We start from the raw sequence: 19,078 nt of genomic DNA, 5'->3' as shown, positions 1-19,078 counted from the left end.
GTAAGTGTTCTGCTCATGATTAGAACCCCTATTCTCCCAAAGCCTTTGCTTTTTTTTTTTTTTTTTTTTTTTACCTGTCAGTTCTCAGTGTCTGCAAAATACCTCTTACGACGTAGATCCCCAAAACGTGTCTATTTAAGGAATTTTGTACATCCCTAATGCCATATGGAGGTTTGGGTGGCCGACCTTCCTGCACCCGAGGTCTGGGTCTCTTAGTCATTCTGTGCTGCCCTCCCTGCTACCTCGTTAACTTTCTCCTCTTCCTTTGCGGTCAGGTTCACGCAAGATGATGGCTTTTTTTTCTTTTTCTCTCTCTCTTTCTGGTAGCTGCAGTTGGTGGATTAACAAACCTCAGTTACCCTGGTCACCTTCCTCCCAGGGGAGGAGGAGGAGGTGGGATGGTTGTAGCACCTTCAGAGCAGCGTGAGCTCCAGAACGCAGAATCGGTGGGTATCATACAAGGCAGGGAGCCGAGCCCTTGCAGTTGGACGGCCCTCGGTTTGCATCTTGACCCCGCCTCGTCTTGCTGGGTGGTTTCTCTAAGGTTTCGTGACCTCAGTCAGCGACAGGGAGCCACTAGAATCTACTACACAGAAGTGCCTAAAATATTGCCAAGCAGATAGGATCCCGGCAGAAAGTGATGCACCTCCCTTTCCCCGGCCCAGCTGTCTTATCAGGGCCCTAGGAAGGGAACATAGCAGGTGGCTGGAGAAGGAATGGGGGGAAGGGAGCTTGCGTGGTAGCAGCAGCAGAGGCAAGGGAGGAGGTAAGCAGGCAGTACGCACCTGAAGTTGGCGACGTGGTGCCTTTCCCCCACCTGGAGTAAAGACCCCTCTAACGTCTGCGTCAGGGCAGCGCCGTGGGAGCAGAGCCATGAGGACAGGGCAGGTGGTGGCAGAGTGAGGGTTAACCAGTGGTCCTTCCTGGGAGACTGGTGCTGCCAGGTTGGTTTCCCTTCTTTCTGAATGGCAGCGGTGGCTGCCGGCTTCCTGACGCCGTTGCATCCCGTGGGAGGGGAGTTGGGCACCCTGAAGCCCCTCATCACCAATTCCGGGGCTGCAGAGCAGAGAGTGACGACAGCCCATGAGTCGTCAGCCGACGGCAGTGGGGACCCTGGTGACGACTGCTTTGTTGTTTTTTTCCTCTTTGGATGATGACTCAGTGTGTCGGGAGCTGGGAGATGGAGCGCTCAGCCGAGTGGCCAGGACGTTCTGTCAACATGAAAGCAGCGAAAACAGCTTGTCAGGGCTTGGAGCTGACCCTGGGGCTGGGGTCATTTTCGGAAAGGGCTTGGCAGAAAAGACCACTTCTGGGCATCGGGTGGGGGTGACACCAGGTATCCCAACGGCGCTCTGTGGACTCTTGAATTTTAGAAACCGAACAGAAAATGCAACTGCTTGTGTTATTATTATTATGCGCTTGGCAAGCGGAGTCACTTTTCAAGCTCCACTCACTCGTCCCCAACAAGAAGCATCTTCTCAGGGCCAGAAAACCCTCTGGGATTTCTCACCGTGGCCTATTGCCTTGGATAGAGGGTGAGTCTCATCTCGGGTCGGGTGGGCCTGGCAGTCTTTAGTGAACCCTGGCATTCCGCAGCCCCAGGAGTAAGTGCCCATCATGGGGATGTGGCGTCTTAAGTGTCCTCTGCTCGCGTCACATGGAGATGGTGGGTCCACATCACCAGTCTCGAGCTGAAGGCCAGCTCTTGGGCAGCCTGCTTTAGCCTCCCCTTTCCTTATTGTCCCAAATCAAACTTCTCTTCTCCCCTTTCATCTTCCTCAGTTCCTTCTTAGGAGAAATAGTGGGCCTTGAGTCCTTGACCTTTCTCCCTGTATATATGTGCGTCATCATGGCGGCTCAGGGTTCTAGGCTTTTCTTGAATCTGCAGCATTGCGCCAAGTGCGCGTGACATTCTCCCCTTGCCCCGCCCGCCCGGCCCCGCCCAACCGTGCCCAACCGTGCCCAACCGTGCCCAACCATGCCTTCTCGGGAGCAAGAGAGACCTGGACCTCCGTGGCCACTGAATCACAGGCAAACCATTATCCTCCGCATCTGGCTTCCCTTCTCTCCTGCTCGCTCTCCCTCGGCCATGGCTGGAGACAGAGAAGCAAACAACTTGTAGGTAGGGATTGAGGGACGGCATGGCCTGGGACCACCCTGCCTGTGTACCACCCTTGTGCCATTTTTTAGGCTCACGCTTTCCTGTAGATGATGCTTCGCACTGACGTTTGTCACTGAGCACCTCTTCCTCTCCCCAAGGACCTCCCGGCATGACTCATGTGGGATCTTTTCAGGGAGTGGCTTTAGGGCCTTGGGAGCCAGAGGGAACAGGGAGACCTGGCTGAGGTCGCAGTGGAGAGGTACGCAGGGCAAAGGACAGGAGCAGCTGTCCCTGCCCAGAGCGCAGAGGCAGCCCCAGCTCCTTTGTGTCATGTGTTTTTGAGCCTGAATAGACAGCAACTTGACCTAAAAAAAATTGTATGTATGTAGATGTTAGATCCTTTGTGTCTTTGTCCAGAAGCTGTGCATATGATGAAAGCCCAGATTCTGGACTTCAGAGAGTTCTGTTGTCTCTCAGATTTGTTTTCCAAAAGAGGTGGTAGGCCCTCCTTGATGAGACCCAGTGCCCACGGGGACTGGCCTTTCTTCAGGACGAAGGGCCCAGCCTTGTCTTGTTTCTGCCGTTGGCTGGTGAGCAGCAGCTGAGGGCCATGGTCCAAGGGCCACATATTAGCGCCACACGGGACCCTGATCGGGGCCTGCGCAATTCATTGCTTGGTTGGTTGGCCCTAAGAGCCAAGTCTACCTGTCGTCTTTTCGCTTCTTCCCCACAGAGAACTCAGAGGAGTTGAGCTCCATGAGTAGGTGACAGCCTCTTGGAGACTCAGGCTAAGCTGAGGACGGAGCTGGTGTGCAGAAGACAGCCATCATACGGCCAAATAGAAGGACCCGTTTGCATTTACTAGGAACAACAAAAAAAGGAGATGGCTGTCCGTGTGGCTCTTTGCAGTAAGTATGCGTCTGCATTCTCTCATTTCTGCAAACATCGGAAGCGATAGATGTTCATTGAACCCACCCAGCTGCTGTGCCTTCTCCTTCCTTTCCCCGCAGACCCCTGCCCCTGGTCGTCCAGCAGAGTCCGAGATCGATTTTCTAGTCTGTTGGAGAGCTGCGGAGAGACTAGATCTCAGTGTTTAGCCCCCGCATGTCGCCCTCACGTTCAGGAGAAGTCGATTTTCCCTCAAACGGAGCCAGAAGCCCATGCCCCTCAGTGCAGTGTTATTAATGGGCCGACGGGAAGGGCCCTGCTTGCCCTCACTGCCCCCGGCAGGGAGGTGAGGCTCTCAGCTGGCTGGCTGGGGGAGGACGGTCCTTGCCAGCATCTCGCGTGGTTCTCTGCCAAGTTCTAGCTCCAAATCTCTAGGCCGCTAGGAACCTAGACTATATATAGCATTGTGCTAAGCAATTCTTATCGGACATGTCTGCCCTCCCCTGCGGGAGAGGAGCCCTTCTCCCAGGGAACCGGAACCTCGAGAGTGTGAGCCATCATCTCCAAGGGGCCTTTCGTTCCAGGAAGGGCTGTGTGTCTGTGTCTGGTTCCAGAATGCCAAGCTTTCTTTCCTTTTCCTTCTTTCAGACGCTGATAGATCAGAAGGTCTGATGTGGGATGAGGGCCAGGGCGGGCTGATGATTCTCGATGAATCTGGGGGCTTGGAGTAGGACAGGCTAGATGTTCAAAATGTGGCCAACGGCATGGGGTGGCCTGTGTCACCCACCAGCCTTCTGCATGTCTTCTTGGTTTCCTGTTTGCCTTGCTTCGCCCAAGGATGTCTTTTGACCTCTCATGCTTCTTTTGGACCTCTTGTCTTCCCTGCCCTCCTCTACCCCTTCCTCCTCCTTCCTTTGACTTTCTTTAGGCTCCGTGACAGCAGACGTGGCTAAGGCATCCGGGATCTGTGTCTGCTCTCCGCCCTCACCCGCTGTTGGGGCTTTCGGGGAAATCTACCGTTAGTCAGCAGTCCTCGGGAGGAATTGGGGGTGACTGCGCATGTCGTGCTGGGTGGTGGAGGGCACGACGGGCTGGATAGTGGCCTCCACGCTAGGCACTGCAGAGCCACCAGGGTTGTGGTTCTGTGACTCCAAGTGCCTGCTGATGGGGACAGGATCCGGTCTTGTCAGTGAACCATCTCCAGGCTGCTTATTGGAAACCAGATGCTGTGAGAAAATGGGATTTAACCCCTTCCTGCCTCCCAGGTAAGTCAGGTGCGGGCCGCCTCTTCTGGCCTTCCCCTAGCCCCCTTCCCTTCTCGTGGTGACCATTTTCCTTAGTCAGTAGGGAATCCTCAAACGTCTCCATTCAGAATCTCCCAAACAATGCCCTCTTCTTTCCATTCTACTCCTGGCTCTTCTGTGAATGGGGTTAGTAACCAGCAAGGGCCTGGGGGAAGGGCCCGTCCAAGTGATCCAGCTGCGGCATGTGGGGGGATGGCTGGGAAGCGTTGCTGGGTGTGGCAGTCGGCAGGGCAGTTGGGCCTCCCAGGGTGACTGGCCCGGAAGTGTCCTTGGCCCCCAACCTCCTGCATGAGGTTCTGGGTTAGAGCCCCTTAGGTGCCGGGAGCCTGCGGGTGTTCCCTTCCTTGTGTACCCCAGTGGGTGGTCGATTTTACTCGAGACACCTTTAGACTCGTTGGACTTTAGACTGTGGACTTGGCGCTGGACTTCAGGGCTCTTGCTCTACTTGGGGGGGAGCGTTGTTTTGGGGGGTTTTGTTTGTTTGAGTGAATCACTTTCTTCCTCTAGGTCCGTATTGCCTTCACCTTAAAAAAAAAAAAAATTCAGGGCCTAGTAAGCATTGCAAAGCGCCTCCAAGCAGTTCCCGTAGAAATCTTTCTTTTTGCCTCACTTGATGCTGGTCCCAGTAACAGCAACGGTGATTAAAAATGGTGGTGGTCGGCAGCACTGGGGAGGTCTGTGGCATTCTGGAGACAGCTCAGCAAGCAGACGGTAGGCGCTCGCCACGCTCCCTACCAGGGAATATCCCCTATGGACTGCACTCCTGCAGCGTTCTGGGTGAGCAGGGTCACGTTGGAATTAGCCGACAGCAGATTTGTCTGGGGTCTCAGGATAAAAGGGTTGGTGCTGGGCAGTTTTATGATGCACTTGGCTAATTTCCGGAGGCGCCCGTGGGATCCCACCTCTGCTCCTGTCTCATGGATGTCTCCCAACCCCCCTCCCACCATTGTCCCGGAAGGACTGGTGAATTCTGCCTGTCAGTGTTTCATCTTCTCTTCTCTTCTCTTTCTCTGAGATGAGTCTCTGAGTTGGCTGTGAGCAGCCTGAGGTCCTCACCGAGTGAGGCATCCAGGGCTGTTGGGAAGAGTCCGGTGTCTCTTCCCTAAAGGAATTTGACAAGTCTCAGCCCCTCCAGCAGTCACGTAGGGAGGGATGGCTGGGGGTGTTGGACCTGGAACATGAATAAAGAGGAGAGATCAGCTTTGGTGCAGCTGGGGAGATGAGGAGGAGTCGGCCAAGTCCCTCAAGATGTATCGGCTAGAATCTGGCCAGTGGCGGCTGCAGGGTCGGGGCCAGATGGGGCTGCCGGCCGTGCTCGGGAGCCTCTGCTCCCGTCTGTGCCGTGCAGCCCTGGGCCTTGCTCGGGGTCACCGCCGCTCCCATTCACAGCCCTGCCCTGCCCTGCCCTTGGCGGGATTGAGATAACGAGAGCGGGAAGGTTGGTCTGGCTCCCTGTGACGTGGTTGTCTCTGGGGCCTCTGGTGTTTCCAGAATTGGGGGTGGCCGTTCCCTGTTGATTTTCCTTTTCTTGTTCCTCATTTAGTTCTTTCCTCCCTGCTTACCAGCCTGGCTTCCACTGACAGGACACGGGCATTATGTGTCACAAGCCAAGCCGGTAGAACAGTTGGCGTCCCCTGAGAGGGGGACCAGGCCTCTCTGGCACTTGGTTTTCGACCTTTGAAGCCCTGCATCTGGGAGCCAGGAGGCAGTGTGGGGCCTTTCCATCTGGGGTCCAGCAGAGGTTAACCGAGCTGGTGGCGCCGGAGCTGTGCTGGTGCGGCTTGGCCGGGAGGTGTTGGGGAGGGGCCCTACCAGGGGACCTGATTGGTCAGCACCTTCTCTGTTCCACTGAATCCTGGTCTGGTCAGGGCTGTGAATTGTTTAATGCATATCTTGGCTCTGTCCCCTGGCATGACGGCCTCCGAGGCTGCCGCCCCAGCTCTAGAGAGGATGTGTACCTCGTGCTGGCCACTGTTTTGGGCACGTTGCCTCGCTGTGAGATATGTAAGAGATACTGCCTTTTCCACTAGCCGGCTGTCCGTGGGAGGCCCTCATTTTGCTTTGCTTTTCTGGGCCTTGGAGTGTCTGTGAAGAAAGCAGAGGCTGGGTTTGGTTTCTTGCTGGCTCCTTCCGCAGGAGCTGCTCATGAGCTGATAAAGCCACAGAACACCTCCAGGCCCCAGGGTCTGAGCAGAGCCTGATGCAGGAGTGTGGAGCCTGGGCAGGAGAGAGCAGGGGCCTGGGGATGGAGAGAAGAACTCGGGAAACGGTTGTGCAACATCCAGCCGCAGGATCAGGGCCAGGAGGTGGGCGGTGGTGGAGGGGGGTATGTGTCTCGTGTTCAGCCAGCGTGGCCGCTGCGGCCTGGAAGGGGCCTGTGTGTTCATGGAGCCCAGGTCAGGGTCTGGAATGAGGCGTGAGGGTGTGAGACGGGCATCAGTGTTCTCAGTCCCAGTGCACAGTTCCAGGGAAGGGAACTGACCTTTGTTAAGGGTCTCCCTTTGCTTCTGATTTCATCCTAAAGCAACTACGTGAAGTAGGTATTCCTTCCCTTCTCCGGTTAAAGAAGCTGTCCGTACTAGGTGACTTCACTAACGTCACGCACTTGGCCCCTGGGATTGCCGAGATTTAAACCCGGGCACTTTGGATTCCAAAGCCTGTACTTTTTCTTCACCCTCTTGGGCCGAAGTCAGGCATTTTGGGGAGCTAAGACCGTCTGAGATGAGGCAGCCAGCAGAACGGATGGTAACCAAAGTGAGAGGCCAGGTATCTCGGGGAACGGGAAACGGGGAACGTGGCAGGCAGTGGAGACGCCGCCGCCACATCCCTCTCTGGGGAGGCGGGGCTGAGCATGGCGAATACAGCCCTTCTCCAAACACCCATCCGGGGTGCCGCGGGTGCAGGGCTCAACAAAACCAAGTTTCTGCTCTTGCGAGGTGTACTTCCGGCTGTGGGGGGAGGTCATTCATGATGGTGAGACAGGGAATTGGGAAATATGTAAAGGAGACATAGATGGAAAGGGGGACACCCACACACATTAGAAGGACCCAGGGATCCAGATGGTGCTCAAGGAGGGAATTTAAGAGGCGGGGGAAGCCATACTGGTAGAGCGCCCAGAGTTCATATTGCTACAGTTGCTGACCCCTCTCTTCTCCTGACAGCTAGAAACTCACCCTAGGTCCCCACAGCTCACGGGGACTTGCAGTGAGTCAGGGATCAAGCTGGCAGTAGACGTCAGGCCTCTGGTCATCAGCAGATGAAGGTTTTTCCATCAGCCACCCTCCCCAGGTGCCAGCTGGCGTCTCTGCCTCAGCCTCGTCGCGGTGCACCGCTCTCGTCCACACAGACGGGAACGCTCGGGTTAAGTCTTCACCAGGTCACTGGTAAAGTAGGTGCCTGCTGGAGGCGGAAGTCAGCCCAGCGTCTCCTGCCATGTGGTTCCAGCATCCTCCAAATAGCGAAGGGACGGGGGCAGGAGAGGGAGGAGAAGTCCCCTTGTGCCGGAGGCTTGGACGAGCTGGGTCTTGAGAGGTTGAGGCGGGTTGGTGGCTGGAGGTGTTTCCAGTGTGTGCAGCTGCTGGGCTCAGGGCTTGTTTATCAGGTAGAAGCAGGTCTCGTGGTGAGTCTGGCCATGTGATTCCTCCCTCTTGGGCCCCGTGGTCGAAGCCTGGCCCACCTGGACCTCAGAGACTGCCACCTGCTGCTGGGGGGCGGGGCGGGTTGCTGATGTCGTACAAGGATGAGGTGTGGGTCTTGGGGTGTGGTTGTGGGTAGAAGACTCAGCAGGCCCACGTTCTGACCCCGGCTCCCTTGGTAAAACCTTACTCACTTTTACCTCTTTGGGACTCAGTTTCGTTATTTATAAAATGAGGGAGTTGAACCAGAATCTTTCTGAAGGTAGCTGCCAGCTCTGACGTGAGGGCTGCCTGGATGTTTGTGGAGGTATTTCTTAGAAGCCTGAGAACAGCTACAGTCTCGTCTTCTGAAGAGATGCTGTCACCATCAAGTAGGGGAGGCGGATGGAGACAGTTTTCCAGGGACACCCCCCCCCCCCCCGGGAGTGAGCGGGAAGCGGCCAGAGAATGCGTGAAAGTGGCTGGTGAAGGTTATCCAGGTGACAGAGGATGTGGCCTCCGGCTCCCACACAGGGGCTTGTCTGGAGACGGGCTGTGTGGGAGCTGCTGGGGGCTCTCTGAGCCCCAGGGGCTGGCTTGAGATGCCCCCGTGCTCTAGGCAAGAAGTTCTGTCCTTTCTGGCCCTAAATCCTGGAGAGAACATGGGACTGCGGGTCCTGTGTCCCAGGCCTTCCCTGCTCAGGATCTGTGCCCCTTGCTGTCAGGAAGTTTTCCTTTATATTTAACCATCTTTTCTCATGTGGTTGTTGAAGCCCTTCTTTTTTTTTTTTTAAAAAAAGCGGGGGGGGGGGAGATGGGTGAAAAGAAAAAAAAACAAAAACAAAAATATCTCCAAGCTACCGTTCCATTTTGGCTTTTTAGTCTTGAGTCACTCTTTAAAAGGTAGCAAAACTAAAGCACATGCAGGCAAGCTCAGGGTCCCAGACCCTCGCAGGCCAGCCCGGGGCCATGGCGACCTTTGTCCCCAGCGTCCAGCATCCAGCGCTGCTCCGAGGCTGCGTGGGTGGGGGGCCTCTGGGGCTACAGGCACCCACTGCACAGTCCGCCAAACAGAACACAGAGTTTTAAAATTAGCAACATTTCAAGATACCCTCCGCGTGCTGTTTTGCTGAACTCTTCTTACCTGGTCCTCGTAGCTGAGAGCCAACACCTCCGTCCCCCAGACTGGTGTGGCAAACAGGGCTTGGGGCCAGGATTGAGGCAGGAGCCGAAGGGATTGGTGACCAACGTCTTGCTGCATGCCACACAATGTTCTGCAGCTCTTTTCAGATTTGCTGGCTCATTTGGTCCTCACACTGCCTGTGAGGGTAGGTGGTGGGATCCCCACCGTCATTGAAACTGAGCCACAGACAGCCCTGCCAGGATCCACTTGCTTGTACCTGTCGAGTTTGGATCACCCACCCAGGTTCCTCGACTCCAGATGTCATTTCCTTGGGTTTTAGTTGTTGTTCAACTGACCAGTGGGGCAGGGATGGGGAGGGGTCTTGGGCAGCTGACTTGATCTCTGTAGGTCGCAGATCTCTCTTTTACACATGAATGGGGAAGGGAGCCTCAGAATGTCCAGGTTCTCCTGTTCTCGGATTCTTTCAGCTTCTTGGAGCTCTTGTGAAACCTGGCTTGCACTCCTTGGCCAGGAAGCCAGCCATTCACCATGTGTTTCTGGTGAGACTTCCTACATTTGGAAGCTTCTGGAATTACGCACTGCTTCTCAAACCATTCCGACACATTTGTAGGGCACTTCATGCATGGGCATATAGTCCTGTTTTGACCAAGTAGCCACTTAGAAATGAGGCTTCCCTGTGGGATCTGTGAGATTTTTCCCAGCAGACGGGTAAGGTAGGCCCAGAGCTTTGCCCAGCAGGGGCGTGGCATGCGTGTTATCTATTTGCCGGCTTGTGTACATACAGCCCCTGGGAGAACTGGCTAACGGACAGTGTGAGATATTGGGGCCCACGGCTTCAGCTCTGGATATTGCTTCCTGATAGAGTTGGAATAGTAGGCCTAGGCGGCAGTGTTCCCGGATCCTGAGTGGAAGCCCACTCTTCATGAGGACAGTTGAGGTACAGCTCAGACTGCACGTCGTCGGCCGTGCGGCCCTCTGAGTGGCCTTTATTCAGAGAGACCCAGGGCCTGTACGAAGGGGCAGAGAAGTGTTCGTTTTTATTTAGGGCACATTAACACATGATGGTTTAGGCTGTCCCGGGGCCTGCATCTCGAAGCACTGGGGTCGGACAGAGTGGCAGCGTGCGAATATCTGTCCGCTTGTATTCCGTAGATGCAGGCTTGGCTCTCAGAGAAGCCCTGTCGTGGGGAATCCGCGGGGCCGTTGTTTTCCTGGACAAAGCCTTTGATAAGTTTTGTGTGAAGATTTGTCATACAGCACCCAGATCTTTCTGCTCTCCCTGAGGGTGGGAAGGAGGAGACAGAACCTGTAGCAGGGAGGTGATCTGGGCCGGACCTCAGGGAGAACTGTGGGGGCCCGTTTGCTGAGGGCTCCCAAAGAAACACAGAGCCTCTTTATCTGAGAAGAGGGACTGGATGTGCCTGACAAGGTCCCTCCCGTCCCAAGTCTGTGGGACTCTGAGACCGTCCCTGGAACAGCACGAGCTTTGGGTGCCAGGACCTAGAGTAGGCTCCGTCTTTTCTTTCCGCCTCAGAGGCAAGCCTGACCTGGGTGGGGGCATCGGGCCTGGAGCTCTAACCTTGTTTCGTCGTGCAGAGAGAACTTCTGGAACTGACCCTCTAGGATTGATATTATTTGTAAGTGAAAAAGAGAAAGCCACGTTGTCCCCCATCGCTGTCCAGAAGGAGCCCTGAGTTGCTCTAACCCTGTGTGTGAACCCCCGCCACCATCTACCCTTGCTGATTCCCCCAGCCCGAGGGAGCTGTGAAGGAGTTGGCGGGTGGGCCAGGAGGCAGGGACAGATGGGGCTTGCTGGGGGGGCGGGGGGGGAGATGGAAGAGGACCGTCTTGAGGCAGGTCCGCAGCTCTGGGAACCTCTGCACTGCCTGCCGTTCCGAAGGCACACGTGGGTTCACATGTGCATGCTGTTTATTGGGAACCCCAAAGTCTGAAATAAACCGGTTAATGGCTGAATCAGGGTTGCTTTCATCTGGAGAGTCGTATGTCCTTTTGTGTAATTCCTGTCTGCAGATTTAGCGTCTGAAGTCCTGACAGGTTAGGGACCTTTCCTGGGCCCGCCCGTCTGTAAGATCATGCTTGTTTTATATTGCTGTTCTGTCCCCTCTCTTTCTTCTTTCCCACTGTCACACAATCCTTAGGAACACGTAACTATTTGTGCACTTGTGTTCCTATCTCCTTGGGGTACCATTCTTCCAGGGTCTCTGACATTATCGAATGTACCACTTTTATTTCAAATGTGAACAGACCACAGGCTCACTGCAGAGGAGAGCCATCTCTGAGATGGGGCAGCAGCCCCGAGAAATCTCCTCTCCACCTCGTCCTGGAGCGGGTCATCCGGAGCCCTGAGGAGAGGAGATCCAGGGCATCTTTGCTCGGCCCAGCTCAGCCCCACGTCATGCCTTCTGTTTGGGGTGGGGTTGGCTCAGGCATGAATCCCCCACCCCCAGCACTATTAGCTCTCTCTTCTTTTCAGCTTGAACCCTGAGTAGTGGCCTTGAAAGTCGAAGACCCCATGTCATCCTGCTAGGTGAGGATGACAGAGAGAAACAGGGACAGAGGGGAAAGGAACCCATGCTCCTGGACACTGGCCTCTCTCCAAGGCAGGTGAACTCTGTGTCCAGAGAGGAACTCTTTGGCCCTAGTGAAAGTTGTTTGTATTTTCTCTCCCTCGCTCCTCTCTCTCCCTCAACGCCCCCGCCTCCACCCTCCAGCCTCCAAAAGAATTTAATCTGCTGGACAACAAACAATACTGTTATAAAACTTCGAAAACAAGAGGGTGAGGCCTCCCTGACAAGGAGAAGGGCATGCTGGGTAACAGCCGAGGGAGCCTGCCAGGCCCAGGATGGAGCCGGGCGAGGGCCCAGTTGGCCGGGTACCTGGGCGCCTGCCCCTGCCCAGCCCAGCCCACCAGCCGAGCCATCCTTAGTTCAGAGGGGAAGGAACCGAAACAAAAGCAGGGGTAGAGAAGCTCCCGAAAAGGGGAAGTTGTACGTGTTCCCCTCTCTCTGATCTGATGGGAGTGTGCTAGACTGTGAAACTTCCTCCCCCCCCCAACCGCCTCCCTTCCCTTCACCCTCCCTCCTCCTGCCTCCTCCCACCACTCTCTGTTCCAGGTCCTGAGACTGGCAGGCCAGGCCCCGATAACAGAACAAGGCTGGCCCAGCCGTGTAGGCACAGCCACCGGCCGGCCAGCTGCAAGGGAGGCAGGCAGGAAAGGTGCCCCGGGTTGGCTTTGGACTCTGGACATACCCTCTGTGTGCCCAGCCTTCCTGCCCCCAACTAGGAAAGTGGAACCATGTCATGGGTCTGCCCCCAGCGTCCTGGCGCCTATGGGGGGCCGTGCTCCAGGGAGGCTGAGGGTCCTGGTGCCTGCGGGGGCGTGGGGGTTGCTTTCCGTCCAGGAGGAGCGGGGGCTGAGCTACAGAGCCCAGGAGGCTCCAGGCAGGCCCAGGGTCCTGTGAGTGGGGGGCCTGGTGGGATACTGCGTCTGCTGGTTACTCTTGGCCATTGAGGGAGTGGGTGACCCAGCTCCGCCTGGGGGAGGGGAAGCTGGGCTCGGGGCATCTCCCTCCAGCCTGCCCGGTTCGATTTACCTGAGACTGAAGCTTCACTGCCACATTCATCTTGGCTGCTTTGAGCACATGGTTTGGGAGTGATGAGGGGAAAATAGCCTTTGGTTGGAGGTTGTGTGGACCCGTGAACCAGGTGGTGGGCATTGTGTTTGTGTAACGGGCTGTAGGCGTGCTGGCTTTTCCTCTCGTGGGAAGCAGTTCAGGGCTGGGCCCATCCTCCCCTGCCTGAGCTAAGCCACTCTCTGGGGAGATGTGGGGGCCCCCATGCTTCCATCGCTGCTCCATCGCTCGTCCTTCTCTGTGCTCCCCACTGTCTCCTGCTGCCCCCCACACCCCACAGCTTCCCAGGGCATCCCATCCACCCAGCCAGCCAGCCATTCTGACCCTGGGCCTGCACTGAATCTGGGAGATTTCCAGATTTAGGTCTTCATCTGTGGTGTTGAGGAAGGGACAGAGAACCAAACTTTGTGGAAAGCAGCTTCCTGAGTACTTAGGCCTCCGTACACCTGCCCCAGGGAAAACCAGAGTTGCTGATGCTGGGCCAACGTGAGCGGAGAAGGCTGTGACCTCTTGCCCTGTTACCTCCACAGGCATGTGAGGGGCTCAGCGGGTCTCGAGCATGTTAGTCTCACTTCAGGATCCAGGGTCTGAGAAGTGCTCTGATGCCTGGGTGCTGAGCCCTCCTCTGGTGGGGGGGGGATTGGGGTGCGGCCTGAGCGGCCAGGAAAACAGCCAGCTCCACGTTCTCCTCCTCCTCGGCCCCCCATACACATACCCTTCATTTTATCACCCTTTCCTCTGATTCATTAACCACAGCTAGTTGGCACCAGGCCCCACCCTGACAGCTCAAGACAAAATGTCCGGGACACTGACTCTGGCCTGGGGCCGAGTGACAGGAAGCTGGGCCGGGCCGCTCCTTTCGCACATACAATGGGCTAGGACCGTCTGCGAGGCAGAATGGCCCCCATCTTCCCCAGGCCCATCTCTCACCAAGGTGACTCTTCCTCACTGCCAGGAGCCTCGAAACCAGCATTCCGGGTGGCAGGAAGACGGCGATCTGGGCTCCGCTTCCGGCGCCCCTCCCCCGTGCTGGCTGGAGCTGGCGTCAGTCGTGTAAGTAGCCGTGACTCAGCACCCAGCCCGGTCGGAGGGAGAAGCTGCTGCCTCGGGAACCTTCCCAGCGTTCTGGATTTGAACACGTCGTGGTAACAGAACGAGCCGGCAGCATCAGCTTCCCTGGGGTGCGTGTCTCTTGGCTTCGTGGGTTTGCTTATGGATCTGATAAACCAGGATTCCTCCTCTCCTTCCCGTTTGCCTCCCATGTTATTTGTGGGCACCATGCCTGGCATGCGATTTTTAGGACTTTAAAAGACCCAGACAGCATCATTTCTAGAACGCAGTAGAAGCTCTCTTTGCAATCTCCAGACTGTTCTTTACCCCATGGCCCACGAATTCTGTCTCTTTAACCCTCAGATGTTTTTGTTTGGCCTGCACAGAGTTTTGTTGATTTTTTTTTTTAATGTTTCTGATCTGCATGCCTTTAGACAAAATGCAGCCTGTCCAGGTCACTGTGGTCCTGCTTCACGCTGTCCCTGCTTCTGTCCTGTTTCCTGTCCCAGCCCTGGAGCATTTGAATACCCTGAGACCGGTCCTCGTGAGCCGTCCTTCTTTTTAGAAGAACTGAGGTCCGTTCCAGGGAAGTGCAGGCCCCTGCTCTCAGAGTCTGGCCGAGCAGGAATTACAGCCACTGTCTTCTGATTCACTGTGTGGTGACCTTTCCTCCACCCTCGGTCCCTGCCCGGGCAGAGGAGTGTCCTAGGCATGAGGGGGTGGAAAAACCTCCATATGGAATGTCTGCACAGGAATGGATGGGGGCCGCAGTGTGCTTCCCAAACCCTCTTCCTGCGTGGTGGCACCTCCCAGGGCTGACATAGCCACCCCTCCAGCTGGGCGGTTTTCCTTCCCAGACAGCCCACCAAACCCTTCCCACTGGCCAGTTTGCATGGGGCCAGTAGGCCAGGCTGGGTCGATCACCATTCGCCTTTGACAGCAGAGCCCTGGCCGATTGGGGCTTCCCCAGGCTGCCCTCTTACAGATCCAGGTGGCCATCGAGCTGGGTGCCAGGGAGAGCGAGCCCCTTCCAGCTACACCCCGCTAAGGAACAAAAATACCAGCTGGCTTCAGGTAAGTGAGTCATTGCTCGGCAGACTTTGTGAGAGAAGCCTGGTTCTTTTGAGGGTCCTGAGACCTGCATGGACTCTTGTATCCAGTGGGGTTGGAGGGGCAAAAGGTTTTGGTACTAAGATGACTTTCTTCCCCTCTTCTTGTGTTTGAGTGTTTATGGTGATGTGTTAGGAATGATGTCTCTCTTCCTCCGAGAACTGAGTGTCGTAGAACTCAGGTGCTGCGAGCCCGAACTCTGGGTCATGGCCCTTAGTTCCCTCAGTAACAGTTGCTCCCCTGTCATGTGCCAGCCCCCCCCCCCCCCCGAACTCTGGGCTGATGCTCCCTGGGTAGCAGGAGAGACAGTCATTAAGCACCCTGATGACCACGTGACATACGTGCGTCCCGAAGGACAAGAACTAGGTGCTGTGAGAGGGTGTAACCCAACGCCTGGCTCACCTGGGGAAAGACTCAGGTGACCTACATTACCTGGGGGAGGGTTGATGGTTGGTAGCTCTGGGAAGGTGGACAGAGAATGTTCCAGAAAAAGGGAGCAGTGTATGCAGAGGCCTGCTGGGGAAGGAAGGGGGCCCTCTGGATCACTGAAAAACACCTGTGTGACAACACATTAGGAAAGGTTCTGTGGATACTGGCTGTTGGAAGTTCCTAAGAAGGAAGAGTTCAGCTGGAGTCAAAGGCTTTTGAAAAGCTGAGAAAGACCAAATGTAGAGCTCTGACACCCTCATTCTATAGGACCCTCTGAAAATGACTCATTTACCACCTACTTCTTGACCTTATCACCCTGGAAGTTACCTGCTTCCTGGGACCCAGCTGTTGATGGCCGGTGTCCTTGATCAGAGCCACTGCCCTGTTCTCCTGTCAGTGGCTGAGGCCGTGCAAAGGCCCTGGGCTCCGAGCCCAGTGCTGGGGTCAGAATCTGGAGTCCATCACAGGCCTTGTGGGCGGTTCATCTCCAGCGCCTCTCCCCAACCCCCCCAGCCATGCTCTGGGTGCAGAAGGACACAGCAAGCCAGCTCAGAGCACTGGGCCCCCTGCAGACCCAGCTGGGCTCCTGTCTCAACCCAAGTGAAATGTGTTGTCAGTCACATCCATGCAGAAGCATTGCCTAGGACCACCCCCGGCCCCCAGCCTTGCTCACAGTTGAGTTCAAGAACAGAATGAGATGATAGGCCAGCCGGGGAGAGGCCCCATGGGCCGAGGGGCAGAAACAGAGACCGTGGAGCTAGCTCTGGGGTCGCACCATGTAGTAGTCGCGTGACCGTGGGCAAGTCACCGTGCACGTTAAGGGGCAGCTTTTCCCGCAAGCAGGGAATAGTACGTGCTTCCCGGGGCCGACGCAGTTAAAGAGCACATCTCAGTGTTCAGACTTCATTTCCTCCTCTTTCCTGGAGTAGCTGCTCTTTCCAGGAGCCACAGTGGAGACAGGCCTGAATCTGGAGGCCCACCGAGCTGGTGGGGAGCCCGCAAGGTACACGTTCCACTCTGTCTCCTCTTTCCCTGGTTGGGGCATCCCGGGGAAATACAGACATGTCTTCTCAGCGTTCAGACAACCAAAACCGATGCATTTAGGAGATGGGAAATCTAATGTGAACACAGGATGCAAATCTTATTTTCAGACAAATTCTGAAAACAACACACCACTCCGTTCTCATGTTAGAGGATTATCTACTTAACACTGTTTTAGGACACCCCATTTTTTTGTGTCACAGCCGAGGATAAATAAGATTGCCAAGGTTCTGAGCCTTACATAAGGCAGGGAAGGAGGAGCCGCAGCTCTTTCTGAGCAGGGCGCATGGAAGGGTTGCCCAGGTCCGCATGAAACACCCCTGTGCGTAGTGGCTAGAACCTCATGGGCAGATAGGGGGCTTGTTTCCTGGTGACGTGAGATAGGATCGGAAAACTGCATACTGTGAAATATTTTATAAAGCAGGGCAGTGCTAATGAAGCTCTCGATGCATTTTAATAACAGCTCTGGGAGACTTGATTTCATCCTATAGATAATACTCTGGTAGGACCAATTGTGGAATTAAACAGCACTAAGGAGACTTCCTGAGTTGTGTATCGCTACCGGGTGTGCGAAGCCTCCGCCGCGACACCAGCGTCCTCGAGCACCACCGGGGAGCTCTTCGCTGGGCCTTTCTCACGGATGGTGATGTCACCTCACAAGTGGAACCGCAAGAAGGCCTCCCTCCCTCCTCGGGGCGGGGCCTGGGTCTTCCGATGGTGTCTTCCTTCTTTCTTCAATGAGATCCTCTTCTTCTGGAAGCTGGTTTCACATGGTGGCTTAGATTTTTCCATCTTTGTATCTAGCACCATTTGAAATCAGTGTTTTAGGAGTAAGAATTGCAGCGCAGCAAAGGGCCACCTGCTGAAGAGCTTCTGTGGGGGGGCCGGGCACCCGCCACCTCCCCGCCGCCTGAGCCGGCTCAAGAAAGGAAGGCCTTGCAAAGGAGAGTGCACCCCAGCGTATGTGGGCTGGGGAGGGGGTGGCGGTTAAAAGAGCCTCTGCGTCTGAGCAGGGGCAGAGGAGCTGCCAGCTTGCAGCAGCCCCCGGGGCTCACCTGCCCATTGGGCCTTGGAGCGCAGCGATGGGGCCATGCGGGGCTCGACTGTACCAGGGGTGGGGTGAGGCTGTGTCCCCGGAGGATGGTCCCATTCGCGTCAGCGCCGCACCTGCTCTGGACGCCCCGGGACGTTCAGCGGCTGTGGCCGTGCGGCTGGACTGAGACTCGCCACCTGCACGGTCGAGGGCAGGACCCCCAGGAGCACCACCGGACCCATCTCTTACACAGGCTGACCGATTTCTCCTGGTGTTCAGAGTCTGTTTTTGTCTAGCACCATTTGAAATCGGTTATGATGTAGGGGGAAAAGCAGCGGCCTCGAAGCCTCGCGCCGACTCTGGTGAGCAGCCGCCCGTGCTTTCCTGGAGGACGGATGGGCAGAGAGAGGGGAAGGACGATCTCGTGCTTTTCACTAACTTCTTTAACTGCATTTATGATCCCTTACTGCAGAGGTAAGAGAGACCTGACTGTACTTTGAAAAGCAAAGGGCTTTAATGTATCCGAGGTCTGGTCGCATGTTGCCGAAATGCGGGAGGTGCCGCGGATGCTCTCAGGGGTCGCTGTTGAGTTCTCTTTCTGTGAAGAGTCCGTTCCTGCCTCCCCACCTGAATAAATATTTCACTCTAGTCAACTAATCATCTCTTTGTTTTTCATCCGTCATTTCCTATTCATAATTCCATGACAAGTGGGGTCCTGGAAAGGTAACTTGCGATGTAGAATTACCCACTTGCTAAGCATTTCAGCAGGAGACGGCAGAAGACACACGTTAAAAAAGAAGCCAGCCCGTTAGGACAAGAATGGAATTCCGTGAGCCAAGGGACAAAACGAGAGAAAAGATCACCGAAAAATGCTCAAGCCTGGGTGGAGGGATGCTGCTTAGGGAAGGGGAAACTGAGGCTGGTTCCAAACGGCACCTCCGTGGTCCATGATCCTTTGAGAAATTTTGCCCAACTGAACACACTGTCCCGTGGCTGGTGAAGGAGAGCAGCCTGAGGATTTCCCTTCCTTTATAAAAGATGCAGGAGCTCTACTTGTGGTGCAGAGTCTCGATGAGCCCTGGAGGGACAGGGCGAACCAGTTCTGGAAGGGTATTCAGCGATGAGCCAGATTTGGCTTCGTGGGGGATTAAATCTGGGGAATCTTTAGGTCAGAGGGCTGTGGCCCCCTGAGTGAGCATTTCGCACCACACGTGGGGCCACCTGTGAGCTGCCGGCCGTACTTGCATTTCACGCCAGCGGTTCACAAGAAGTGGTGGCGACTCTCCCGCCCGGGAAGCCTTCCCAAGTCCGCACCCCCCAGATGGCCGCCCTGCCCGCTGGGGTGGGGATGGGAGGCAGCGCCCTGCCCGGGGAACGTGCCCCCCCCCCCCCACTGCAGCTGCGGTGCTAATTCGGGCTGTTGAGTGCAGAATCCATGTGCTCGTCCCCAGGAGGGGATGGTGGGGATCGTTAGGACCCACGATCATTTTTCTCCCTTGTCGGCTAAGCTAGATACAGGAAGACCTGTGGGTCTGACAGCTTTGGCCGAGTTGCAACAAATTCAACCAACTTGTGGTTCCTCTCCCGTGTCCCAACCTCCAGCCTCAGGATTTCACATGAAACAAGTAGACCACCTAAGGATTCTGCCCTCCAGTTGAGCTGATTCCGGTCCCCAGATGCTTTCTAGAAATGCATAGAAGATTGTGTTGAG

At 55.8% G+C, this 19,078-nt stretch overlaps 1 protein-coding gene across 6 annotated transcripts in view; it reads left to right on the top strand.

Moving 5' to 3' along the window:
- Positions 1–18,020, top strand: part of LOC123785805 (uncharacterized) — a 52,695-nt gene extending 34,675 nt beyond the window's left edge. For 3 of the 6 annotated variants that reach the window (XR_015722441.1, XR_015722436.1, XM_087857687.1), the window contains exons 3-4: positions 328–446; positions 2,835–18,020. Coding sequence is in view for 2 of the 6 variants with exons in the window: in XM_087857687.1 (XP_087713813.1) it covers positions 328–446; positions 2,835–2,852 (137 nt within the window). In the remaining 4 variants the exon portion in view is untranslated. Of the gene's footprint in view, positions 1–327; positions 1,084–2,834 lie in introns of those variants that run through there. The other 3 variants (XR_015722437.1, XR_015722435.1, XM_087857680.1) reach the window with 3 other exon arrangements.
- Positions 18,021–19,078: the final 1,058 nt, after the last annotated feature.

This window comes from Ursus americanus, chromosome 2 (genome assembly GCF_024610735.1).
Source record: "Ursus americanus isolate L20-20 chromosome 2, mUrsAme1.1.p, whole genome shotgun sequence".
Taxonomy (NCBI): Eukaryota; Metazoa; Chordata; class Mammalia; order Carnivora; family Ursidae; genus Ursus; species Ursus americanus.
This window is presented reverse-complemented; position numbering and strand designations above follow the sequence as displayed.